Source organism: Plectropomus leopardus, chromosome 4, assembly GCF_008729295.1.
Source record: "Plectropomus leopardus isolate mb chromosome 4, YSFRI_Pleo_2.0, whole genome shotgun sequence".
NCBI lineage: Eukaryota > Metazoa > Chordata > Actinopteri > Perciformes > Serranidae > Plectropomus > Plectropomus leopardus.
The window spans coordinates 171,977-199,535 of NC_056466.1; the positions used below are offsets into that span (position 1 = coordinate 171,977).

The 27,559-nt window shown below is 43.3% G+C and overlaps 1 protein-coding gene across 1 annotated transcript; it reads left to right on the top strand.

Annotated features, from left to right (window-relative positions):
• Positions 1-27,559, top strand: ttbk1a (tau tubulin kinase 1a). Its single transcript, XM_042484387.1, has 11 exons — positions 1-48; positions 831-896; positions 1,025-1,117; positions 1,811-1,936; positions 2,236-2,390; positions 2,484-2,694; positions 3,167-3,339; positions 3,902-4,242; positions 5,394-5,572; positions 24,654-26,092; positions 26,921-27,559. The coding sequence occupies exons 1-11, from the start codon at positions 1-3 to the stop codon at positions 27,324-27,326; spliced, it is 3,237 nt and encodes a 1,078-aa protein (XP_042340321.1). The 3' UTR covers positions 27,327-27,559.

Below are 27,559 nucleotides of genomic sequence, written 5' to 3' on the forward strand. Positions count from 1 at the left end.
ATGGAAACCCAGACATCCTGCTCGCCCTCAGACATGAACGCTGTCACCGTGAGACGCTGCGATGTTTGCGGGCGGCTGAGTGGATGCAGTGTGACCCTCTGCTGATGTTTCCGTTTGTCTCATTATTTGGTTGTTTTGTCACTTTGGTTGAATTTACTCTGTTTCCATCAGAAACATCAGATTCAGCCGTCTGCTCTGCGCCTGCAGCGGCCGCACGCAGACCACCTCGCGTTTCCACGCTTAAAGTCCAAATATCTGAGGTGTAATAACGCCCAAATTTTCTGACTGAAGCAACATGCTTTGTTTTTATTCTCATGATTCACAGAGCCGGTTTAAACTGGCTGATTTTATTTTATTTCATTTTTACTTTGGCGTGCACAAAACCACATATACCAAGAGTGGACACGTGTCCTAAAACAAACGTCCTAAAATCCTAGAAACGTCCCAGAATAACATAAGACACCGCAGAGACTTTTTTTCTAAATAATATTTGTGTTTTTGTTAGTTTGTATTTTTTTTTTGTTTTACAAGATCAATAATTAAAGTTGTGATAAATATTAGTGACAGCAGACATGAAGCGATTCCAGCCAGAGAGGAAAACTGACAGCTAAAATCTGTGATTTTTTATTTTTTATTTAATTTTAAAAATAATGATTTAGAAAAGCTGTCCGGCCGAACCAGCAGCTCGATGTCTCTGAGAAACGGATGTAAATTTGACCAAACGTCATTATCTTTTATTATGTTGGGATTGGTTTCAGCAGTTTGTGATTTGATAATCTGAGAGTCAGCAGTGATTGTTGATGACTAACTGTTGCTCGTGTCGTGTTCAGCCGAGGACGGTGGCGGGCTTCAGAGGGACGGTCCGCTACGCTTCAGTCAACGCTCACAAAAACAAGGTCAGTGAGACTCTTGTCCTCCGTCAGACATTCAGAGTTTTTATCTGTGAAACGGCCGACGGGACGAACCGAAGATTAAACCACCATCAACAAACATTTCCTGACGTGTTTCTGTCATGTTTCTCCAGGAAATGGGTCGCCATGACGACCTGTGGTCGTTGTTTTACATGTTGGTGGAGTTCGCCGTTGGGCAGTTACCGTGGAGAAAGATCAAAGATAAGGTCAGACTGGTTTCACACACACTCACACACACACACACACACACAGAGAGAGAGACCAGATATCACCATAGCATCATAAAACCAGCTGATACTCAACATTAAAGTAGCAGTGGTGGATCCACAACAGAGGTCCTAGCCAACACCCAAATGTCCCAAAAAATGACCAAAAATCTAAGAAATCTCTTTAAATCCAAAATGTGTCCTAAAACTCTAGCAGTGTCTTAAAATTCTAGAAATGTCCAAAATTCATAAATATGACCAAAAGTCCAAGAAATTTCATAAATTCCTCAAAATGTCCTTAAATCCTAAGAATGACCAAAAATCCAAAATATCTTCTACAATCCAAAAATTGTCCTAAAATCCTTAAAATGACCAAAAATAAAAGAAATCTCCTAAAATACAAGAAACATCCTCAAATCCTCAGAATGACCAAATTTATTAAAAACGCACTAAAATCTTGAAAAAACAACAAAAAATCCTAGAAATGCCTTAAAATCCTGGAAACATGTATGGGGCCCCTCTGCAAACGTGGCCCCTGTGCAGACGTGGCCCCTGTGCAGACGTGGCCCCTGTGCAGACGTGGCCCCTGTGCAGACGTGGCCCCTGTGCAGACGTGGCCCAGAGTGTCTCTTGTGTCATACGGATCGTTCTTAAGTGCAGCTGAAGGTGATTTCGATGTTTTTGGTGTTTCAGGAACAAGTGGGTCAGATCAAAGAGCGATACGACCATCGGATGCTGCTCAAACACATGCCGTCAGAGTTCAACATCTTCCTGGACCACGTCCTCGCCCTCGACTACTACACCAAACCAGACTACCAGGTACACACACACACACACACACACACACACACACACGAGTGTGTGACTCCTCCTGTTGTTGTTGTTGTTGTTGTTGTTGTTGTTGATTTTGTTGTTGTTGTTGATTTTGTTGTTGTTGATTTTTTGTTATTGTTGATTTTGTTGTTGTTGATTTTGTTGTTGTTGTTGTTGATTTTGTTGTTGTTGTTGTTGTTGTTGTTGTTGTTGTTGTTGATTTTGTTGTTGTTGTTGTTGTTGTTGTTGTTGTTGTTGTTGTTGTTGTTGTTGTTGATTTTGTTGTTGTTGTTGTGGTGTTCCAGCTGCTGATGTCGGTGTTTGAGAACAGCATGAAGGAACGAATCATTACTGAGAACGAGCCTTTCGATTGGGAGAAGGGAGGAAGTGATGTCACGCTGTCGACCAGTGCCTCCACCCAACCACAGCACAACACCCGGCCCACCGCCGCCATGGTGGGGTAAGACCCGACCGCCCGCCGGAGGAGCGCCGCTCTGATGTTGTTGATTGTTTGTTGTTGTTGTTTGAGATCTGTCGTGTTCTCGGTCCGCAGAGCCATCGTGACGCCGGTTCCTGGAGATCTCCAGCGGGAGAACACAGACGACGTTCTGCAGGACGAACATCTCAGTGATCAGGAGAACGCCCCCCCGGCCCCGCCCAGCCGGCCCCCCGGCGAGACGGGCGTCCCCCACGGCGGGGAGACCGGAGAGAACTGGGAGGACACGGACTTCAACCGCAACAGACTCAGGATCAGTCTGAACAAGGTGGGAACCAAAACGTCACGCCTGACCTCAGATCACGCTCAAACATTTACTGACTGAAGTACAGGTTTGAGGTATTTGTACTTCACTGGAGTATTTCTTTTAAATGCTACTCTATATTTTAACCCCTCTAACAATGTTGTACTTTTTAATTTGCAGCTCTGTTTATTTACTGGTTTATTTATTTTGTTTGTTTGCTTTTATCGTGTTTCTGTCTTTAGTATAAAGCACTTTGTAACTTTTTATCCTTGAAAGGTGCTTTACAAAAAAACTTAACTTCCATACTTTATTTATTTAAAAATTGTTAATTAATTAATTTACTTATTTATCTTTCTGTCTGTTTATCTGTTTATTTTATTTATTGATTTTAGATTGCTTTTATTGTCTTCCTGTCTTTAGTATAAAGCCCTTCGTGACTCGTTACCTGTGACAGCTGCTTCATATAAACTCTTAAGTCCCGTGCTTTCTGTCTCAGGGGGCTCAGGAGGAAGAGGCGGGTCGGGGGGCGTGTCCAGTGTCGCCGGTTCGAGGCGGAGTCCCGGAGTCGCCGACAGGTCAGGGTCGGTCTCTACGGTACCGCCGAGTCAACAGCCCCGAATCTGACCGCCTGTCTGCCGCTGAGGGCCGAGCCGACGCCTACGGACAGAGGTGAAACATCAGGACACGTTCACACGTGAAACGCTCTCCGAGTTTTCGTGGTTTATGAAGCTAAAATCAGACGAGAGATCAGCTGACGAGTCAGAGCTGGTTTCAGAGAACTGATCAGTGGAGGCGAGGGGCGAGTTTAGGGTCGCTAACAGGCAGAAAGGTCGCAGCGGAGGAGCTTCCTGCTCCTCGTGCAGCTGTTCTTGATCTGATTCAGTTCAATTTTTTATTTTTTTTGAACGTGTGAAAATATAACACAAAAAAAAGACCCACAAAAAAACAAAGTAACAATTACAAACAATGAAAAACATAAAGCAAAAGCAATGGTCAAATAATGTTTCTCGTCCTGTTGACTTGTCCCACGGCGCTGAATGTAATGGTGTCTGTTTATGTCAAAACGCACAGCTCATGTGTGTCTGTTGGCTGTCGGCTGTAGTCTTTGGGATGTGTTCAGGTGATACTCTTTGGCCGAGAAGCCGTCAGCTTCGTCGCCGCTCGTTCTCCGATGTCAGTTTTGTGCGTCGGGACCTTTACAGTCGAGTCCTCATGTCTTTTTTTTTTCCAGGTCCAGGATGGACATACTCGGCTCTCCGTCTCGTCACGTCTACTCCTCCCAGCCGGCTCAGATGCTGTCCGTCGACCCCGGTTGCCGGGGCGACCGCCAGGCCAGCGGCCGTCAGGAAGTGTCGGTGGCATCCGTCGACCAGGAGGCGCACAGCAACGCCTTTATCCGCTCCGTCCCGCTGGCCGAGGAGGAAGACTTTGACAGCAAAGAGTGGGTGATCATCGACAAAGAGGCGGAGCTACGAGACTTCCAGCCGACCACGTCAGGAACCACTGACGAGGAGCCCGAGGAGCTCCGCCCTCTGGAGGAGCAGGAGGAGAGGAGGAGGCTCAGGGCTGCAGGTACGAGCCGCTGTTACACCTGAAAGTCTAGAGCAGGCATGTCAAACCGGTCCACAGGGGGGCCGGTGTGGCTGCAGGTTTTGTTTCCAACCAAGTAGCAGCACACCAGACTTGACTCATTTAATCAACTGATCTCTGTCTTCAGACAGTTGATTGGTCAAACTGTGTGCTAGGATGTTTCGGGGATATTAGGACGTCTCTAGGATTTAGAAAAGCCGCAGTCTTTGCCATGTGTTCAGGTGTTTGTTGCAAACTGCAAGTTTGAGGTTTAACGATTTGTGGTTGTGGAAACGACCCCTAAAGGGACGGAAAAATTCCCTTGAGTCAGCGCCACAGCCAGAAAGGAGCAGAGAGGGTCTGTGATTTTATATTTCATCATTTTGGAAAAAATACAATAAAAAACGGCCCATTAATTAACAGTGTTGATGCAGGAACAATTTTTTTTAAAGCATCACAGAGAAATTTAACTGCCGAGCACAGTCTGCAGATTGGATTGATTTTATTTTGTGTGTTTATTCGAGGCAGGGAGGGGCTGTGGGTCGAGAGGCGGCACGGGCAGCTGACTGGGCGAGGCATTGAGGCCAAAACTCTGGGTTTAGATACTTTTTGACAAAAAGGTCTGCGTGTCATCCTCTTACCCCCCTCCTTTCACGCTTCATCTGCCCTGTTCATTAACGGCTGAAAGCCCAAAAATAATTTGAAAATAAGAAAACAAAAGAAGTGCAACTACAAAAAGTACTTGATGTGAAATGTTGTCTGATCACCAGCAGCAGTGTGATAACTATATCTAATCAGTGTTTTAACTGTTGAATCAAGTATTATATGTAAGTATATTTATGTATAATAATAATGATAATAATATTTTTTTTTGTACGTACAAGAAATGCAGCCCAACATGCTTTGGAAGAAAAAAATTATATGCACCCAGTGCCTCCTATAAAAAGACATAGAAGACATAAACACATGATAAAACCTGCATGTAAAAATAATATAAGATCAGAAAACATAGACTGCATCGTCACATGGATAAAACCCACTTGAAAATACTAGTAAAAGTAAGAATAAACATGAAATTTGTATTTTATTGGCTGTAAATCCCTCTCACTGCATCAGTCTGAACCTTCAGTCTGTCGCTCTTTGTCCTCCTGCAGGGGAGCTGGTCGTCCGGCCAAAGACCCACACCAGGGAGAGCAGCCGAGGGATGCTAACGCTAACAGAGGAGGAGGCGTCAAGGAGGAGCGGCGGCAGCCCCGCCCAATCGCCCTGTCACTCGCTGCCATCAGGACGCCCACGCCGGAGAGAGTCGGAGCCCATTGGACCTCAGAGACCGGTAAGAGACCCAGCCAGCCAATCAGAGGAGAGCTGAGCTCTCTGATGTTGGCGGACAGATGAGGAGGTGGACGGCTTCAGAACGGCTTCATTGCTCCGATGATGGTTACACCAAACGCTGTCAGGAGGAGGCGCTTTGTGGCGGCCGCTCCACCTCATTCATCTGTCGGTCAACATGAAGCTTAAAGGACAAATCCAGCCTGAACGCAGCTTCAGCTCATTTTCTGACAGTTATCAACAAGGAAAGCCTGATCCAGCCCTAACTACAAGCTTTATAAAACTAGTGAAGTCTGAACCAGCCCTAACTATAAGCTTTATAAAACTAGTGAAGTCTGAACCAGCCCTAACTATAAGCTTTATCAAAGAGGAAAGCCTGAGCCAGCCATAACTACAAGCTTTATCAAAGAGGAAAGCCTGAGCCAGCCCTAACTACAAGCTTTATCAAAGAGGAAAGCCTGAGCCAGCCCTAACTACAAGCTTTATCAAAGAGGAAAGCCTGATCCAGCCCTAACTATAAGCTTTATAAAACTAGTGAAGTCTGAACCAGCCCTAACTATAAGCTTTATAAAATAGTGAAGTCTGAACCAGCCCTAACTATAAGCTTTATAAAATAGTGAAGTCTGAGCCAGCCCTAACTATAAGCTTTATCAAAAAGGAAAGCCTGAGCCAGCCCTAACTATAAGCTTTATAAAAGAGTAAATCCACAGCCAGGCCTAACTATAAGCTTTATAAAATAGTGAAACCCGAGCCAGCCCTGACTGTAAGCTTTATCATTGAGGACAGCTTGAGCCAGCCCATACTATGAGCTATGAGCAGCCTCTCCTCCCCGTTGGTCCTCGGTACACAGTGTGTCTTCGGTTTTTGTGATGAGCATGCCATGTGATCTCGTGCTGGATTTGTCCTTTGAATGTGTCACAGTGATGAACGTCTGTCACATGCAGTCGTGTTCGACCGGCAGCAGCCCGACAGATTCACTGACGCTCAGCAGGGAGGCGAGGTGATCGCACAGCAGCGATGTCTGCAGCCTTCAGGCTGCTTCATGTTCAAAACTTAAAATATTTCACATCCAGAGACTCTCTGCAACAGTTAAAGTTCCCATAAAATCAGAATATACGTTTACTTTTTTTCTCAGATATGTCTTATAATGGTCGCCATCTACACTCCATTCGATGACAAACTGTTGGTTTGTGGGTTTTCTTACACTCCTAAGATCCAAACTTTCGTTGTTGTTGTTTTTCTTGTTATGCATTTTAAATTCTCAGAGCTCTTTAAAATTCGTAGAACTCAAAAAGTACAAAACGAATAAAAAAAAAGTCATCATCAAAGCAGCCAAAGAGAACAAAACAGTGATCTTGGAGATTTTAACTTAAACACGCAATAACGTTTCATGTTGTTTGTGTAACCCTTGAGCATATAGTCGAGATTTCTGTCAAAAACACGGGAAGAAGGCAATGAGAAACTTAAGAAGAAATGACAAAAAAAATTTGTAGGAGAAAAAAATAAAACTACTCGAAAATTTGCAAAAAAAAAAAAACCCAAACAAAAAAATGAAAGTAAAAACACAGGGACAAAAAAAGCAGTCTAAAAAATCTGAATAATTCTGTAAAAATAATTTCAAATATATAGTTTTGATAATTATGAATATAGTTCTCTGAAAATGTGTCTGTAGATTTTTTTTAAAAAAAAGGTTTTTTTCAAAATTGACACAGTCTGTACGATTTGCAGGACATGCCTTACCAAGTCGCTCTTTTTTTTATGTTTTTGAAAGAAATCGCACTAATGAGCTTAAAGTTTGTGAAAAGTGTCTGACAGCAGCACGAGAAAATGATGTGGCTCCAGGCTTCAAAGGGTTAAACACAAACACAAACGCTTGAAACAAACGAGATGAGTGATGTTCATCAGTGTTTCCTTTGAGCGGAGCCACGCTAGCCGTTTCCATTTGTTTCCAGTCTTTATGCTAAGCTAAGCTAACCGGCTGCAGCTTCATCAGAGGGATCATGTGACTCTCAGAGAGGAGGAGACGATTTTAACCCTTTAGAGACCAGTGAGTCTGCTGCTGAGCATCAGGTCTGTGCTCAGGTCTCGAGTCTCGTCTCTGACGGCGCTGACGGTCTGATTCTTCGTCGACTGCCTGTGACACAAAAATCAGCTGAAATCGTTTCCATCTCTCTGCTTCGGATTGTTGTTTTATTGTGAAGAAGTGAATGGTTTTATTGTGAAGGAGTGAATGATTTTATTGTGAAAGAGTGAATGTGAAGCAGCAGCTGCTGTCATGTTTTTGTCGGAGATGTTTTCAACTTATTCTGCTGAGTGATCACATGTTTTTGTGATGCTACACACACACACTCACACACACGTGCACACACACTCACACACACACATGCATGCACGCACACACACGCGCGCGCACACACACACACACACTGAGTTTCGGTGCGTGTGCTCAGGTCTGGTGGATGTGTGGATATTTAAATGCAGTCCAGTGTTTCAGGAGTTGCTCTGCTCAGGGAAAGTGTGGGTGTGTTTTGTCGGTGACGGACAGACGGGTGCAGAGAGTCCGTCCTTCGTGCAGGAGACAGTTTGTGCCCTGAAATCAGTGTCCATCTTTTGACTTTATTTTATTTTCTCAAACCTCAGCTGTGGTGTGCAGCCGGCTGCTCACATTGTAGAGAACTTAAAAAACGCTTGATTTTGTCTTTGAATGTTGTCTTTGAGCGTGATCTGGGGTTTTGCATAAATGTGAAGTATTATAGTTTAGATTTTGTGAAGATGAACGTTTGTTAAATAATCAGACCCTCGGGAGTTTCATGGCAGCTTTTCAAAAGAAAAGTCTGACGCAGATTCCAGTCTTTATAGGGTTTTTGTTGTTGTTGTTTTTGCAGTAAAAATTTCAGGAGGCAGGTGATAACTGCAAAAATAGCTCTGATGCTGTCACAGATTTAGAGCATTTAAGTTTTATTATGAACATTTAATGAAATCTAATTTAATGCAGCGTATTGATCCGTGCAGCCTCTCTCTCTCTCTATCTGTCTCTGTTGGCTTGGTGTAGAACTTTTTTTTTGTTGCAATTTTTAATTGCCCCCTTAATATTATTACAAAAATAAAAAAAAGAAATTCTAAAAATATTGGGGGTTGAACACCGATTATGAGATAACCGATATTTGGAACCAATATGCATTTAAAATAGAAATGAAAATATTTCTGTCAATATTTAGAATTTGGAATATAACAAACTCCAACACAAAACTTTGTTTAAATGCTTTTAGCAAATGCTCAATCAAAACTGAAATGTTCAACATCATATTCAGCAAGTAAATAAATTAAAGATAATAATAATAATAAAAATAAATAAAAATAGTTCCCCCTGAGGTTTTACAAAGTAAAAGTTCTTCCATGCTGACATTTTCTTTGCACTTTTTAATTAATTAATTTAATCTGCAGTCATTAAAATAAAATGCTAAAACTTTAAATGAGAAACAGGGAATTATGTCTTTTAAAGAGGGCTCCCTTTATTTTTAAAATAAAACACACACACACCTGGACTCACAATGACAACATGATGCCATTAAGAATGAAACATATGTGTGTCTAATAGCAGCAGAAAGTAAAAAATGAACGTTTAAGGGCTGAATAAGTGGGTTTTGTTTTCAGGTGTAACCAGAGGCTCTAAAGTGCTGAAAGATAAAACTTTGTTTTTTATGTGTTTTGCTTAAAAAGAGAAAAAAAAACATCAGAGTCTCAGTAAATTAAATATTAGAGTACTGAAAATAAATGGAATAAAATAAACTGATGATAGGTCTAAATATCGAAATCTTTGCCTAAACTTTGAACAAAAAAATATCTGAAATCGTAAAAACGAAACAGTAAAATGTCTGTGAAACAAAGGAAACAGCAGCCGTGAGAGCTTTATTATGAAGGACCAAACCTGACTCATTCAGGAAGTTCCTGCAGCCACGACATGAACGGACAGCGGAGATCGAACAGCTATAAGACGTGTTTGCCGCGTACGTTTCCAGCTCGATCTCACGCTCCGTTCAGCGCCGCTGGGTTCACATTCGGCATCAGACAGACGCAAAAAAACCATTTCACTACATCTGATCTGTGTGTGAGTGTTTGTGTTTTTCCTGTGAAATTCTGTCCTGGTGGTGGCGCCGGAGGAAAGGTCAGAGGTCACCACATCATCCAGAAATTGGTTTGGAAGAAGGCAAAAAGTAACAAAAGAAGAAATGATCCAAAAATTAGCAACAGAAAAAGGAAATGATCTGGAAACAGAAACATTTTTTAAACTCATTTTCTAAATGTTTTAATTTCTAAAAGTTTGTGGCTCATTTCTGACGAAGTTGCTCCGTGCCTTTCTGTCCCGTCTTTTTGAAACAAATCACAGCAGTGTTTTTTTTCTTTGTTTTTGGTTGAAATATTTGTGAAAGGTGTCTGAACGCAGCACGACAAAAGTGATGTGGCTCCTGGGTTCAAAGGGTTAATCTGGGGAGTCTGAACATGTGCAGCTGCTGGAAAAACGAATGTGGAGTCGTAGAGTTTCACATTTGTCTGAGGTCTGATTTCCCTCAGGGTTTTAATCTTTGTGGTGATTTGTTGATTTTTCTTTAAAATCCATTTCTGCTTTTTTTCAGTTCATGTATGTGAGCATTCGATTTTTTCATGCACTCATTGATTTATTTAGTCAGGTTTGATCCTCCATACTTGCTGCTGTTTGTGACGTCGTCACTGATATTTTCATCCTGAAGGCCGCAGCGTGTAGCCACATGTTAGCGAGCTGCGCTTTACGTCGCCGCGTCTCGGAGCGAGCTCCCCCGCCGCCAACCATCGAGGACTCGCCATCTCTTTTTTACTCCTCTCCAATCTCCCCTCCCCTCCCCCTCCCCTCCCCCCACCTCCACATAACTACTGATGCCTTTGCCCCCCCAACCTATCGCTTTAAACGTACACAGTATGTCGAGTTTGACTCACCCGAGGAGACAGAGAACAGAGCGAGGGTGCCAGTGGGACAACACGAGAAGAAATAAAGTGATGTTTCGGGGTAAGCACAGTTTAGGAATAGTCCTTTACCTCTGTTCTCTCACTCACTTTCTGTTTCCTCCTCCCTCCTTCTGTTCACACATGCCTCCTCCTCCTCCTCCTCCTCCTCCTCCTCCTCCTCCGTCGTGTGTCTGTGTTTCGTGTGCCTGAAGACTCCATCTCTCTTTTGTGTTCCCCGTTTTTTCTTTTCTGCATCTCCTTCAGACCCTCCGAGCTGTGCCGGCTGTGGTAGATAGACAGTATGTGCAGTGTTTCGTGCTGGTGTGTCCTTTAAACTGCTTCTGTGGGCTCAAATATCTCAGCAGCTAGAGGGGAACCTACCTGAGCCTCCCGCACAGCTAACAGTCTGTTAACTCTTTCATAGCCGCTAACTAGTGCCTGATAGTCAGACAGATGTACGCCGACGCTCCCTCGGCTCCTCGAAGCTCCTCCAGCCTCCGGCCAATCAGCTGCGGGCTTTAGATGTGTGAGAGCACCAATCGGCTCTCTCCTGTCTAACGCCTGCCGGAGGAGGCGGAGGAGACGAGGTCAGGAGGTCAGAATGTTGGGACGTAGCCGTAGGACGTCAAATATATAAAATGCATGTGCTTTTTTATGGCGAGCGGCTCATTAACCTCCGTCCCTCTCTCTGATTGGTCTGTCCGCAGCTGGACGAGGAGCGACACCAACCGCGGCCCAATCAGCTGAGGAGGCTGGCCTCCTACGTCTTCTCCTCCTCCACCCTGGAGACGGAGCAGTATCCTCACGGAGGAGGCAGCTTCATCCAGAGGAGCCGCTCCGCCGAGAGCAGCCCGCCCACGTCAACGCCGCCAACGCCTCCGTCCGGCGGCGGCACGCCGGCACGCTGCCGACCCCCGGCAGCCCGCGGAGCAGACACTCGGTGCTCAACGTGTCGAGGACGCAGCTGCAGCAGATGTTAGCCAAGCTCATGAACAAGAACAGCAGCTGAGGGACGCACGCACACGCACATGCACACGCACACGCACACACACACACGAAGCATACTGATACATGACACACACACACATAAACATGGACAAACATGTCACACACATGCTGTGTATGCAGAGCCTGTCAAACCTGAGACCCCCTGCTGGTCCCACATAAACTCTAAAGACACACAGTCTCATTATAATAACTATTATTACTGTTTATTATTATTATTTTATCACGGATTAACCCTTTAATAAAAGACCTCCTGTTAACAGCTGCAGGAGATGAATGTTTGCATGATGATTCTGTTCAAACCCAAAATAAAAACCAAAACAGTTCAAATATTTAGTCTTTTTGCAGCCGAGAGCTGAAGCTTCTGTCATCACGTCACGACTTTACGTCACGTTATCATACAAGCCGTGCACACCCAGTGTTTGACAAAGCTATGTCCTAATTTATATCTATATATATTTGTATATAAGTATCAAAGTAAAATAAAAACCATATCAGAGAGAACGTTTAATCACGATGTTCACTCGTAACGATGTCACTGCGCTACATTACAGTGCAAAAACGCACGATGGCGCACACGAATAAATAATAAATCCCTCACGACGGCTTTTTCTTCTGCTTATAAAAATGAACAAATCTCAAAAACTAAATAATGTGCAGACGTCAAATAAGTTCTGGAGGGTTAAGAAATATTAATTTCATGTTTCTAAAATTAAAAATCATTTGGATCAAAGATTTATTTATTAATTAATTACTTTTTCTTATTTACTTTTATTTATTTGGTCAAATCTGATTCAATTTATTTTATTTTAACACTTTTATCAGTAATTATGGTTTGTTGACTTAAATAACCGTTTAGTTTAGGTTGTGCAAATTTTAGGGATATAAAGCATTTGAAGACACTCCAAGAAAAAACATCATCACAAAAAGGAAGTTTAAAGGGTTAATCTGTCAAATTTCTTCAATACATCCTCAATTAAATGTTACGTTCCACGAAATCTTAAAATCATTCTTTAAAAGCTGCGAGGACAACAACAAACGGTTTGACGCCCCCTGCAGGCTCTACACACACACACACACACACACACACACACACACACACACACACACACACACACACACACACACACACACACACACTCTGAACACTGAGAGCCAGATGTAAACAACACAACAAGCCATACGCCGCAGCACCGCTGTGAACATTCACACATTCACACTCACGTAGCTCTGCAGCGACTCTCTGAGAGGAGGACGAGGAGGAGCAGAGGAGGAGGAGGAGAAGAGGAGGAGGAGAGAGAGGAGGAGGAGAGGAGGAGGAGGAGGAGCAGAGGAGGAGGAGGAGCAGAAGAGGAGGAGGAGGAGCAGAGGAGGAGGAGCAGGAGAGGAGGAGGAGGAGGAGCAACGTGCTGAAGACGGGAAATATTTTCCATGCAATAAACTCTGAGGAGTCTCTCTGCGAAGCTGAAGTTGCACACGCCGCAGACCGGCAAACCGGAGGAGACGACGAGAAACTGAATATTTCCTTCGTGTTTCCATGGAAACGAGGAAACTGAGCGAGGCTGCCAACAGACTGTTAAAGCTTTACAGGATTTCTGCTTTTATCGATTAATTTTCTGCTTGAGATGAAGGAGCGATCGTCGAGGAATGCAGGTCGTCCCCGGCGATCAAGTTTTTGCACCGAGACTTTGGAGTCGGCGTTTTCCGCTCTGATCACCCCGCCCACTGAGCAATACACGATACACGATACATCGCCGCCGCTTCGCCACGCGTCCTCACCGACACTAAACCCGTGACCCAAACGTCCATTAAATGTTGTGTGTGGAGACAGGATTGTGAGTTTTCTCCGTGAAAAAGGTTTTTCTGAATAACCACAAAAACTGTTGCTGCGCCCGAGCGAAGGTACGGTGGCCCCAAAGTGCAAATATTTCACACTTTAAAAAAAAATGCAAAAAAAAAGAAAAAGCAGCAATGTTTTAGAAAAAGACATGATGGCATTTCATAAACAAACATTTCATGAAACAAATTCACAACTCTTCAGTGTGACAAAATAACAAAACAAAACGTCATCACAACATTTTATAGAAATGTTTCACAAATAATTAAAAAAAACAAATTGACAGAATAAACGACACAACAAATAAACACAGCAAATATTTTTGCAAAACAAAATAACACAACCTGTAAATCACAAAAAAGAAAACGTGACAGTCGCTCACTAATCTTTTGCTGAATGTAGCGTTTTTTATTTTATTTCACTGATTTCTTTTTTTTTTTTAGAATATTTCTTTGATGAAACGTGTTTTAGTGTTGAAGCCCGACAGAACTTTTTTTGTTTTACTGAAATGTTTGTGATTGGTTGAGCGCTCAGACGGAGGCGGAGCTCTGAGCGTGTGTGATGGGTCGAGCAGTGAAACGTGATGCAGAGCATCATGGGAAAGGAGGCGTGACGCAGTATGATAGGCTGTGATTGGTGCAGAACAGAGTGAGACGGTTGTATATTTTTGTGATTGTTGCTCGTCTTGTTCGATCAGCTGTGGTGACGGACGATGAATTTATCTGGAGATTATGACGTCATTTTCTCTTTATTTTATTTTGAAATAACAAATAGTCTGTGGCTTAAATAGATTTCAACATCAGCTGATGTTCACGAGATTCATTTCAGGCGATTTTGTTCCTCAGAGGATGAATCTGACCGATGATCCTCGAGCGCCACCATCAGGTTGATATTTGTGGTTTTGAATTTAAAATTCAATTCCATTAAGTGTTTATTTTCGGCGTCTGTGCATCTTTTGCACCAGTTACGTTACTGATTTACTCTAGCTGGCTTTTAAAAAGTTGGGTCTTTTTTTCCTTTAAAAGTTTTTGGGTGTTTTTCTTTTTTTTTTGCAACTTTTTTAAAGAAAAAAAAGTGTCCGTTTTTTTTTCTTTGAAAATGTCTTTTGTGCTTTTAAAAGATTAAAATTTGGGGAATTTTTTTCCTTTAAATTTTTTTTGCAATCAAAAAAAAAAAAAAAATTGGTGTTTTTTTTCCTTTAATAATGTTTGGTGATTTCTAAAGAAAACGTGACTTTAAACCTGCAGCATGTTTTCTTTAAGAATGGCTGAAATGACCATTTATCAGCCAGAAACTGTAACAAAACAAATTATCATTGGATTTTCACATTTCGGTCCTTGAACACATCGTGTGTCATTATTATTGGTGTGAAACACCGTTATGTCAAACTGTCATTGTACGGGAACAAACAACACAATCAAGCTGCACAGCTCGAGGGACCTCAATAAATTCTGAATAAAAGACTAAAATTTAAAGTAAAAGGTAAAAAGCCACCAAGTCAAAAAACCCTTCAAACACAAACGTAACTTCACACGTGAAAAGTTACAAAAAAAAAACGAGATCATGAGGCGATAATCTCCAGATAACGAGCTCAGAGACAGAGAGCGCGGCCGCTCACAGCTGCAGGACGTTTCGTTCGACGAGTCGTCTCTGCGGCTTCGTTTGGATGTTTGATGTGAATCCGAATCTTCCCGAGGACACCGCTCCCTTCGGGAGGCGGGGTCAGAGTTCAGGGGGGGTTTGATGCTCGACCAGAGAAAGTCTCCACGGCGCGCTGAGCGGCTTTAGGCCTCTGAGGCGTTCACGTGTTTGTCGTCTCTCCGTCGGGCTTCCTCCTCCATCGCTCTTTACTTTTCTGATCTCACTGTTGCACTTTATCGCCGAGCGGTCGAGCGTTCAGGCCGCGGCTCTCACGCATGGATGCAAAACGTTGATGCAATAAGTAAACGTTTATGGAAAAAAGGACGTTCTGGTGGTTTTCTGATCAGTTTGTAAATTGATTTTTTTTCTTCGGAGCGTTTTTTGGTTTCAGGGCGTCTCAGTGACAGAAACTCTTCATCTCGTTACACTTTGGTTTCATCATTTCAAAGTGACAGTAAATACTCCGGCTCGCCTGTTGTGTCGGCTTTTAGGAGCAGAGAGAAGTTGGTGGCAGCGTCTATATCGCTCACCATTTTCCAGGACTTTTCCAGGATTTTTCCAGGACTTTGGGGCAAATTTTAAAGACCATACATCCTCTGAAACGGTCATCCATACTTCTTATTGGTTCTTCTTCATGACTATATAATAGCTTTTTAAATATATATTATATACAAATATATATAAACTCAGAGCAGGATTAGAGCTGAATATTTAAATATAAGTTAGGGACTGTTTGTTATTGTTCGTGAGGGGGGAGGGGTGCAAAAAGGGGGAGACATTTCGCAAAAAAAAGTTAAGCATTTTGACTTTAATGGGGGGAGCATACGACCTGAAAAGGCTGGATTTATTTTACTGCCCCCCCCCCAAAATTAAATTAAATTAATTTCATTTATTATTTTTTTTCCTAAGAATATTTTATGATTTTTCAAGAAAAAAAATCAAAATTTTTTGGTGGTTCTTAAAGAAAACTGGCCTTTTTTTCACGTTTTTTGTTTTGGCTCCTGTTGTCTTGAGTGAGTTGTTTGTTGGAAAGTCGCTCTTTGCTAAAAACCTGCTCGTGTGGACGAACACTCGCCAGTTTTTCTTTCAAAGAGTCAGTTCAGAAGTTTAAAAGACTCCGACATGAACTGATATTGATATACTGACACAAACATTCGATATATTGGTTTTATTCAGCGTCTGCAAACAGAGTTCCTCACCAACGTTTGAGAGGATTTATCACATTTAGGGCTCATTTATTCTCCCTTTACGTACGATAATGGATCTGTGTGTCTTTATGTTGCCATGGATACAGCCGACAGACGGCACATCAAACGAGCAAACGAGGCAGCGGAGCGGGAAGTCGTTTTAATGGACCTTTTAATATCAGCAGAGCAGTCGAGGTCACATCCCGACGTGTCCCTGATTTATTCTCTTCTGCTGCTTTTTAAACGTCTTCGTCTTCTTTTGTCTGTCCCGCTCAGTTTTGTCCGTATCTGTAAACGTTGAGAAAACGTTCACAAATACAGTCAAAACGATCGTTAAAAAAAACGTTTCAGATGGTTCAACTGGTCGAGCTGCTGCTTTGAACCTGCTTTTACTGTGTTTTTGCGTCATTTTTGATGGTTTGACTGGTCAAACCGGTCAGTCACTGTCACTGCAGCTGCTTTATCTGATGAACTTCCACTTAAACCCAAACTAAACCAAAGTCCTCGAGTCCACGAGTCACGGAAGTATGAAAAGCAAATGGCATAACCAGCTTATGCTGGCACTGGTTTTAGCTGGTTTGAGTTGGTCTTTGGTGGTCTTTGATGGTCTCTGATGGTCTCTGGTGGTCTTTGGTGGTCTCTGATGGTCTCTGATGGTCGTGACTCAGTTCTTGCTGGTCTCTGGTGGGCTTTGATGGTCTTTGAGGGTCTCTGATGGTCTCTGGTGGTCTTTGGTGGTCTCTGATGGTCTTTGGTGGTCTCTGGTGGTCTTTGATGGTGTCTGGTGTAAACAGAAGACGTCACTGATTTATGTCCTTTGCTTTTCAAACTTTCTTCCTCGTGACTCTGTTATTTCTCCAGACTCAATGACTTTTAATTTGGTTTCAGTTTTACAGGAAGTTCAACAGATAAACCAGCTGTCTCGACCATCACGTGCTGGTACGAGCAGCTAAACCACCGAAACTGATCCATAAACAGACCTCAAACTGGTCAAAACAAGCTGGTCAACCAGTTTAACCTTCTGAATCTGATCAGCAGGCAGAAGGCTCCGCCCATCTGAGTGTCTAACGCTGAGCCGAAATCAGCCCTGCGAGTCATCACACGTCTGCTGACGATCTTAACAAAACTCTTTTATTTTGACATCACACGTCTGCTGACGATCTTAACAAAACTCTTTTATTTTGACATCACTCATCTACTGAAGATCTTATCAAAACTCTTTTATTTTGACATCACACGTCTGCTGAAGATCTTATCAAAACTCTTTTATTTTGACATCACATGTATGCTGAAGATCTTATCAAAACTTTTATTTTGACATCACCCGTCTGCTGAAGATCTTATCAGAACTCTTTTATTTTCAACATTTTTGCTGTTAAATGTCTCCTGTGTGTCCACATCGATTTTAATAATAATTTAAATATTTGGTGCTCGTTCATCCTGAGGCTTCAGTCGAAGACGTACAAACACGTGTGAGGTGTTTTTCTTTGGTGTTTCAGTGTGACGTCAGAAGCAGTGAGGTTAAAGATTCGCCCGCTGACGTCATGACGTCTCGGTGCTCTGTGCTCCGCCGTGGGTTGGGATGATGTCACGTGTCCTGAGCAGATGTTTGGGTGGACGGCGGCTCTGAGGGGTGGACCGGTAGTTTTCTTCGTGTGTTTAAGGGCTACATTAAGTAAATATGCACCACCTGCTGTCTCATTGAGCCGGAGGCGTTAACGTGGCGCCGAGGCCCGGCACAGCTCGCTTTGTTTTCATGCTGCTCCATGCTGCGTTCGGGACGCCCTGCCCGTTTTATATTTAGCGTTTAAGTACGACCACTTAGAGAATGTATGAAGTGGACTAGCTGCTAACTTTATTTTGCACGCCTGCAAAATGATTCACCTACCGTACAAGATTGTCACAATACATGTTTTGTCCCGTGTCACCGTGAGCGCAGCGCCACCTTCGGTTAGAGACGGCCGGCGGACAGCTTCGAGTGCGCCGACGACGCTTTATTAAAAAATAAAAACGACAAAAGGTGTGAGAGACTGTTTACCGTGTCAACACTCTTTGCATGAGATCTGCTGTTCGTACGACGCGCACCTCTGACTGTAAAAAACAGCACCGTACTGTAACTACAACGAAAACACAGCGAACACACTGACTGAGAAACGTCAGTGATTCTTCTGTAAATAACTCACTCTGCGACTCCAGGGGATACTCACGGATCACAGCTGGCGAGTCCAGAGCTTTTTTTTATCATCACATCTGTAATTCTGCAGAGTCCGCGTGGACGTTTACATCCAGCGTTGCGTCGGTTAGCGGAGGACGTTCAAACGTCGCAGACTTCTCTTCGTATTCAAATAGTTAACAGACTCAAACTGTTCGGTTCATAACTGGACTGCAGCACTTTTCACATCAACAGACCTTAAAGAGGTTTTATTGTGTCTTAATTATGTCCGAAACAAAAACTCTACAAAGGATCTAAAAAGAATTAAATGAATAAAAACGCTGAAATTGTCCTCAAAACGGCCGCAGCTCACTCCAAACAAAACGTGTTCAGAAAGACAACCAAACTCGTCAAATACCGACCGTGAAACTTTAGGTCAAACATGACTCACGAGGTGTCCTCCTGCGTCAGTTTTTGACGTTCAGGGACTGCGTGCCAATTTACGCTTGTTACGTGCATTGTTTTTCAAAATAAACATGTAGGTTTTTTTTTGTTTTTTTCTACAGAAATTTGCAATTTCTGCTTGTTACTACTACTATTTCTACATAATAATAATAATGATAACTATTATTATCATTAATTAATTAATGTAGCACAATTAATGCATCAAACACAACACAAAGAGCTGAACATAAAAGAACAAAAACGTAAAAAAAAAATACATCAAATAAAATTCTGATGAAATTGCAGGATAAGATAAGATAGATGTATTTTTATTTATTTTATTTAACCAGGTTGTTCCCAATGAGATCCAGAGTCTCTTTTTCAAGGGAGACAAAATACAATTCACAAGCACTAAAATCTGCATTTAAAGAGAAATATCTGTACGTCCGAAAATAACTTTCTGGAGTCAGACAGACTAAAAGCATCCACATCCTGCAGAATCTCTCAGTTTAGATTCAAAAACATTTAAGGACATCAGCTCCTCGAGTTTAAGTCATCCTGAAACATATTCCAGGCTGAGGGTGCACGATACCCAAAAGCACTTTTCGTTTGCAGCCATCAGTGGAAAACACTTTTTTTAAATAAACAGACAATGTGTGTAAAACACTTTGATTTTAGCTTTAAAAGGCTAAATTCTCCGGTTAGATGAAGTTACCGGCTGATTATGAAGTGGAATATGAAAGATTTTTGGTGCATGTTTTGTTTGTGTAGGAAAAGCGTAGAAACGATGCACGAGACGAGCCTGTACCGCTGCAAACGGAGCGTCCGTGTCCGACGCCGACGCCCACTGACAAAACGGCGTCACGCGAGGAGTTGGGAGTGAAAACAGGCCGTTTTGACTGCGGCTCAACGCGGTCCTGTGAGCTCGTAAAAACACTCCAACTCTTCATTTGTTGAAGTGCAAAGTTTCCACAGATTCAAATGTTGCCAAGACGCCAAAATTCGGCGCTCCGTTGTGTTTGTGAAAAGGTGTTTTTGGCTGAAAGAAGACGTGAAATTACGTTTTGTTTGGAGTTTCGTTAAACTGCTGCTTGGCGAGTTCAAACTGAACTACATTAATGTTCATTTGATTTCAGCTGATTTAACACTTTAAATTCCTTTTAAATCATGTGAGAATATGTTGTAACAGCTTTAGATTATGAGTAATCAAATTAAAACGTCTTCATGAATATGTAAAGTACATCACACTTTAGAATTTATTTTATAAAACGCAGAAAACCTAGTTGGAACAAATAAACTTGAATAATTATTGTAATTAATTACCAGATTTATGAACACATTTTTTAAGTTGATTCCTCATAAAAATGATGTAAAAAGGTATTTTGAAGTGTTATGTGTTTTATGAACACAGGTTTTTATGTTAATTACTGATAAAAATGAAATTGGTCCAACAAATATTTCCACATTATTTAAAAAGACATTTTTAAAGTGTAATATACTTAATCACCATAATTATGAACACAGTTAACTCCTAATAATCAGAAATAAAAAATAATTAATTAATTAAAGTTAATTAATTAAATAATTTTTATTTATTTTTATTTTTTTACATTATTTAAAAGTATTTTTCATGTTTTAATTAAGCAGGAAAACTATCACTTGTAAAGTGATTTCCAGAAAAAAAACCCTAAAAAACATACTCCAGTTCTGCTTACGACAAATTCCCAAAAAAGTCGTTCTCACACTATGAAAAATATTAACACTTTAAAGTTTTTTTTTATCAACTGTAAAATATGACATTTCCATCACGTTACAAACTCTGCGACTTTGAAGCGTTCGTGTCCCGAGACGTTCCTCCGACTGCACATTCAGCAGAAACTGTTAGTCACACAAATTTTTTTTAAAACATTTATACCTCATGAAGTACACACTACAACTACACACATGCACAAACACAACAGAGTATTAACGCTCCTCCCAAACATCCGCGTGATGACATCGTTGATATGTTCGTGCTGATCTTTTTGGGTAACAGGGTGAAACTGCACAGAAGTGCGTCGTGTCTTTGAGGCGAACGCTCGTCTCCGCGTTGGTTTGGTTTGCATCATTCATGTGTTCATCAGATCAGTGTGAACCTCGTGAATCTGAAAGGAACGCTCAGATACTTCGAGAAATCCTGATTTAAAATTAGCTGTTTCGAAGACGAAGAGCGTGAGACGTCCAGGACGCGTTTAGCCTAGCTTAGCACAAAGACTGGAAGCAGAGGGAAACTGTTAGCTCAGCTGCTAACTTTACAAGCATCTCGTTAGTTAATCGGACTGCGCGGCTGCAGACTGTGGATATAAACCTGACCGGCAGCAGGCGGGTTTACGTTAACCCCCAAACTGTGCAAGATGAAACTGTGAATGTAAAATACAGAAACGTTTAGAAAAAACTCCCATTTACTGCAAAAAAGTTTTTCCTCTCGCATGAGGTGATATTTCAGGCGAATTTAAAGACATATTTGTCCAAACTGCAGTGGAAATACGTTTTAGTCTTTTTGAGGTCACGTGACGCTGTGAGGTCACGTGACGCTGTGAGGTCACGTGACGCTGTGAGGTCATGTGACGTTGTGAGGTCACATGTGATCTGGCTCCCTCATGATGCAGCAGGAGCTACGAGAGCTGTTATTGCATCACATAACTCTGAGAAAGTTTTGTCAAACTGCTCAGCTTTCAAAGGGTTAAGCTGCTCTTATGAAAGTCTAAGTCGTCTTTTTTAAGTCAAAATTATGTGACGGTTTGTCAGATTTCCACCTCACAAATCTCAAAATCTGGTTTCAGTCACAGGAGAGAGGAGACTTTGACATGTGATTCATTCTGAGCAGAAAACTCAAACTTTGTTGACATAAAAAAGTAATAGTGAGCCAATGTTATGACATAACTACTAAATAAATCCAAATTCTGGGATAAAATTATGCTGAAAATCAATATTTTCACTGGCTCAGAAGAAGTTTGACTTCAAAAAGTGTCATAATTTGACTTGGACGCAGTTTCGACTAAATCTGAAATTATACATTTATTAGGTCAATATTATAAGAGGGAATTCTAACTTCTAACTCCTAATTTTGATGTTTTTAACCCACAATTCCTCTGTGAAATCGTGGACTACATCTCCCAGAAATCCCTCATACGTGGCCGCTCCCACGTATTAGGGGCTCGCCTTTCCATCACGGCTCCATAACACGCCTACGTGACCTCGGATTGAAATAATGTCGGCTAGTGCGGTGGCTGCAATAGAAGTAAAGCTGCTGATGTTTTGAGCATCCGTCGCCATGGTTACTGGGACGTTATCACCTGAGGAGAGGTCACATGACATCACTCAGTGGAAACACAGTCAGCTCCACGTTGAGTTTTATCACATTTACAAATTATCACTTCAGTTTTGGTGAAATCTGTGAAATCTGTGATTTCAGCCGGCGGTCTCTGAAATCCTTCACTACTGAAAACAACAACAATAACCTCAGAGCTTAACACGAGTGCTTCGTTGTGTTCGTGAATTGTTTTAACCCTTTGAAACCTGATTAATGACACAGAAATTAGCAAGACATTAGTAAAAAGTCCAAAAATTACCTGAAAATCAGAAAGAAAAAAGAAAGAAAAGAAGGTTAAAAAACAACAAAAGGAAAATGACATGAAAAACGTTCAGGTCCATGCTGGTCCAGGTCATCTGTGAGTCCAGTTATGGCAGTTCTGGATGATCAACGCCCCAGAATCGGGCCAAATAAATCGGCCTGAATCTCTCGTTTATTCCAAGTCTCAGCCAAGCTCGGCAACTCAACACAGCCGGACTCGTTTCTTCCGGCGTGCCGAGTTTGGGCCGATGCCGGGCCGGGTCGTTTTGGTCTACCTGAGCAGGGACGCCGTGCTCGCTCGCTGCTCTCAGCGCCGGTTAACAAACCGCTCTGCTGCTAACTGCTGCTAAAACCAGAGCGTCTCCAGACTTCCAGTCTTTGTGCTAAGCTAAGCTAACGGCGCTGTCAGCTGAAACCGAGCGTCGGTCTTCTGTTCTCGGTATTTCCTGAAAAGTCTGAATGTTTCTTCCCAGTTTTTTGCAATAACGGCAGCGTCTGTGTTGTGGATTTGAGGAGGCCGGAGGAGCTCACAGTGTTTTTCCGTGTGATGATCCGTGAGTGTCTTTCACGTGTATGATAAACATGTAAGCGTTTTTTTCTATCACTATACGATTGTACAGTTCTGCTTGTATAATTTACAGGTACAGCATGTATTTTAAACTTTTTGTAAATTCCAATAACTGTGTACATATATACAGAAATGTAGAAAGTCATTAGGTTTGCAGTTACTCTCCAATAGCATGATCATTAGCGGGGTTTAGTATGTATGTACAGGCTGTATGTTCGATCTTTATGAACGGAAACACTTGAAAATCACACGATATCAGACTGCGTGCTGTCTAATGATAAACTCTGCAATGCATTTTTTTGTGCCTTTTATATCAATGTATGTAATCTAGACAATCTTGAAAAGCTTGTGTACAACCAAAATGACATTAAAATGGTTTTGGGGGCAAAAAAACTCAGATCCTGCTGTTTTTATTTCTGCCGCTGACCGTCACGAAACGCTTCCTTTCAGACGTCCACCGCTCTCTTTCTGTTTTTGTTAGAACAATTAAAATCAGCGTTATTTTGGGCGTCAGGTGGTCGAGCGAGCCCCCGTGCACAGAGGCTACCTCCCCGCCACAGCGGCCACGAGTTTGAACACATTTCATACAACAGGACAGTTCAAAGAGCTTTACAGAGAAATAACATAAAAATATTATAAAAAATACTAAATTAAAATTACAAAAGGATTTCTCTTAAAATTTACATGTAAAAAATATATTTTTTTAAAAGTGCAGAGAAGAAAAACGATTATTTGAAATAAAAATGATAAAGGCAAAAAGTAAAAAAAAAATTAAAAAATGAAATAACAAAAAAGTGGATGATCTCTGAACCAGTTTTGCAAACTTGTCGACTTTATTTCTAAAAAGCATCCGGCAGCAGATTGAGTAATTAATTCAGAGCATGAGAGAAAGTGAGAAGTATATTCAGACAATTATCCGTGAGACTGAGTCCGCTGTTGCTCGCAGCGATCACGACGTCACAGCGGGTGAAAATGATTTCGTCGCCGCTCCTCCAGACGTTTGACGTGTTTCGGGCTGAAGGGATCAGATGCTGATGGTTACGTTTTTCGGAGGTTGTGACGCCTCAAAAAAACAAACCCACACACTAACTTACAGACATCTCTTTCACCGTGTTAGTATATGAGAAAACGTGCTTTTTGGGCGCCATGACATCACGTGAACGTGATGAGCCCGTGATAGACGGACGCAACAAGTATTTAAAAGCAAACATTAACATTAATTCTTTGAGACGTGGATTGACATTTTGTTGTTGTTGTTGTTGTTGTTGTTGTTTTGTTTTGCTGCGCTCAGATGCCTTTCACAAACTATTTAACCCTTTGAAACCTAAGAAATGTCCCACAAATCTAAAGACGTAAGTAGAAGGTGACAAGAAAATGATCTCAAAATTTGGTTTGAAATAAAAAAAATTTCAAAAACATCTCATCTGTTTCTCAGGAGCAGCAGAAAAAAACGTTTTTTTACTTCAATTTTTTGAGAAAAATATTATTTTTGAAAAGGATTTTCAGCACTTTTCGTGTGTTTTTTTGTTTCTTGTTGCTTTCCTTTTTTGCTCATTTTCTCGATTTGTCTTGAACTCTTAAACGTGTTCAGAGATCCGTGTCGTCTTGTTTTGTTTAGATTTAGTTGTAATAAAGTTTTTTGTTGTGTTGTTTTTCAGACGTTGTCGCCGGAGCAGATCAGCCCGTCGCCGCCGTCTCCGGACTACCGGACGAAGGGTCAGAGCGACGAGAAGGAGCACTTCCACATCCTGCCTCAGCTGCAGGCCAAGAGGGCCGACTTCCTCACCGTCATGCTCACCGGCACGCTGCCGCAGCGCCGCAGCTTCGCCGCGCCGGACGAAGAAGTCCAAGAACCCGTGGGGCCGAGGGACGACGACGTCACCAAGAGCGAGTCCAACAGCGAGGCCAGCCAGAAGAGCACCGAGCGCAGCCAGGACGCCGCGCCCTCCACACTCATGGCCGAAGACCAGCGGGGCCCAAGGGAGCACGCCTCAGCGGCCGACGCAGACCCGGACCTGGAGGACGCCTCCAAAACCCTCGTCCTCTTCTCCCCTGGAGACACCCGGAAGTCGCCCTCTGGTGGCGATCACGCTCTGGAGGGCGAGCTCGCCACGCCGTGTGCGCTCAACTCCCGCCTCCTGGTTGGGGAGGCGACTCAGCCCGAAGGCGCGGAGACCGGCCGCTTGTCCCCGGCGCTCAGGTCGGACCTGAGGCCGTCCACACCCATCGCTCCTGCCTCACCGCCCTTCACCAAAGTCGAGCGCACTTTCATCCACATCGCAGAGACGTCGCACCTCAACGTCATGTCTTCCAACGGTCACTCTGCCAGGGACAGCGACCGGGAGGTCCTCGCCATCATGAAGGCGTCCGCCGTGGAGGACGACAGCCGAGAGCCGGAGCAGGCCCCGGAGACAGAGGAGTCTCCAGAGGAGGTGGTGCCCGACCAACCAGCAGACAAATACCCCAAAACTGAGAACGGTCCGTCAGCGGGCCCGGCCCCGTCTCTGGAGCCCGTCCCAGAGGTCTTGTCTCCGGTTCACGAACGCGCTGATGTGACCCAGGAGTCCCAGAGACCGCCGTCACCCAGTGAGGATGCTGCCAAGCTTCAGACCACCGCGCCGGAGCCGGCGGCCTCCAAGCCCAGACTCCGAAGTCGGATCCCGGTCCTCATCTCGGAGGAGGACTCGGGCTCGGAGCAGTCCTCGTCCCTCTCGGCTCGCGCTCGGCTGCAGCAGCGCGCCCGGCAGCTGGATTTGGCCCGCATGCTGGTCCAGAAGCAGCAGGGCCGCTGGATGAGGCGGAGGATGCTGTCCGGGACGTCCTCATCCCTGTCCTCCGGGGACGAGGAGCGTCGGAGGGCATCTGAGACTCTGTCAACCGCCGGCTCCGAGGAGGACACGCACACCTCGGACGAGTCCAAGAGGAGCTCCCGTCTCAAACCCACCGAGGAGCAGGGGTCCAAGGAGAGCAGGAGCAGGATCCCGCGGCCCGTCACCCCCATCAAGAGGCCGTCAGGAGGACTCGCTGCCGCCGCTCCGTCTCCTCTGTCCGTCACAGAGTCCAGCGGAACCAGAGGAGCGCCGTCCTTCACCAACGGGTACGATTCGGTTTTTTACCTTCAGTGTGCACGAGCTTCGATTCAGAAGGTTTGTTTTAGGAAACGTCCCGAACGGGATTCAACGCCCCCGAACACGAACCCCCCGAGTCATCTGACCCTCAGTATCTGCCCCGAGTCCTGACTCGAAAAACACGTCTGCATCCGGACACCACCATAACGATTTTTATTTCCCCAAAAGTAAAGAAAGTAAAAACATCTGATATGACCCTCAATTTCACTCAGAGCAGCTTTTATTTTTGTTGTTGTTTTTAAAGTAACACAGTAAACAAGATAAAAATATTTTGAAATGGCTCTTAACTTCACTGAGGACAGCATTTTTTATTATAAAATAAAAATGTAAAAATATTTTTAGATGACTCTTATCACAGTTGGGACTATTCCTGGTTAAATAAAATAAAATGAAGAATTCCACTCAGTGCAGAATTTTTAGTATCAAATAAAGCAAAGTCATATTATATTATATTAAATAATATTATAATATAATAAGTAATAATAATGAATTTTATTTATAGGCGGTTTTCACAATACTCACAACGCTTAACAAGCAAAATCAAATAAAGTCAGTAACAGAATAAATGAAATAAAATGAATAAAAAAGATAAAAGCAGAACAAACAAGCATGAAATGTGCATATATATTATGTTATATATATATTATATTATATTATATTATATTATTATATTATATTATATTATATTATTATATTGTGTTATGTTATATTAGATATCAAATGAATATTTTCTGTGAAATAAATATTCCTGTAGGAATTAAAGGAATGACGCCTTCGTTTGACTCTTGTGTTTGCAGGAGTCAGAAGATCGGACTCAGCACTCTCAGCACTCAACGAAAACCCAAACCCGTGTCCCCCAGGTCATCCTCCTCGTGTCCCCGTCCGTCCGCCGGCCCATCCGGCAGCCCTCGAATGCCCCTGCGAGTCCTTTTTGGGACCCGCCGCAGCCTTAGCTCCACCCACTGCAGGACTGACAGCCCCTCCCCTCAGAGAGTCTGTCCGTCCAGGCAGCCGCTCTCCGTCCGGGCCCCGACCGTCCCCGTGCTCCCGCCCAGGACTGCCACCACCATGCGGCGCAGCGCCTCGCAGGAAGCCACCGCGCAGACCTCCTCCGGCACCACGCCCTCCAGGACCAGGCCCAAAGCAGCCGGCGCCGCCAAGGGGAAGCCGAACGGCAGGGAGAAGGCGGTGCCCGCTAGATAATACAAAGAGACTCCCCGCTGAGACATGTTTGTGTGTAATCTGACGCCTCAAAGGTTCTCGTCTGACTCCCCGTCAGACTGAGACGCCACAATCACCTCCGGCTCATCTCACGCACTCTGACCTCGCCTTTCCTCCACGGACGGCCGACTCCGCTTTCTTCACGGGCTTCCAGTAATCCTGACTGACTGTCGCTGAGGAGCGCTGCTGCCATGGTGCTACGACGCGTCTGCCGC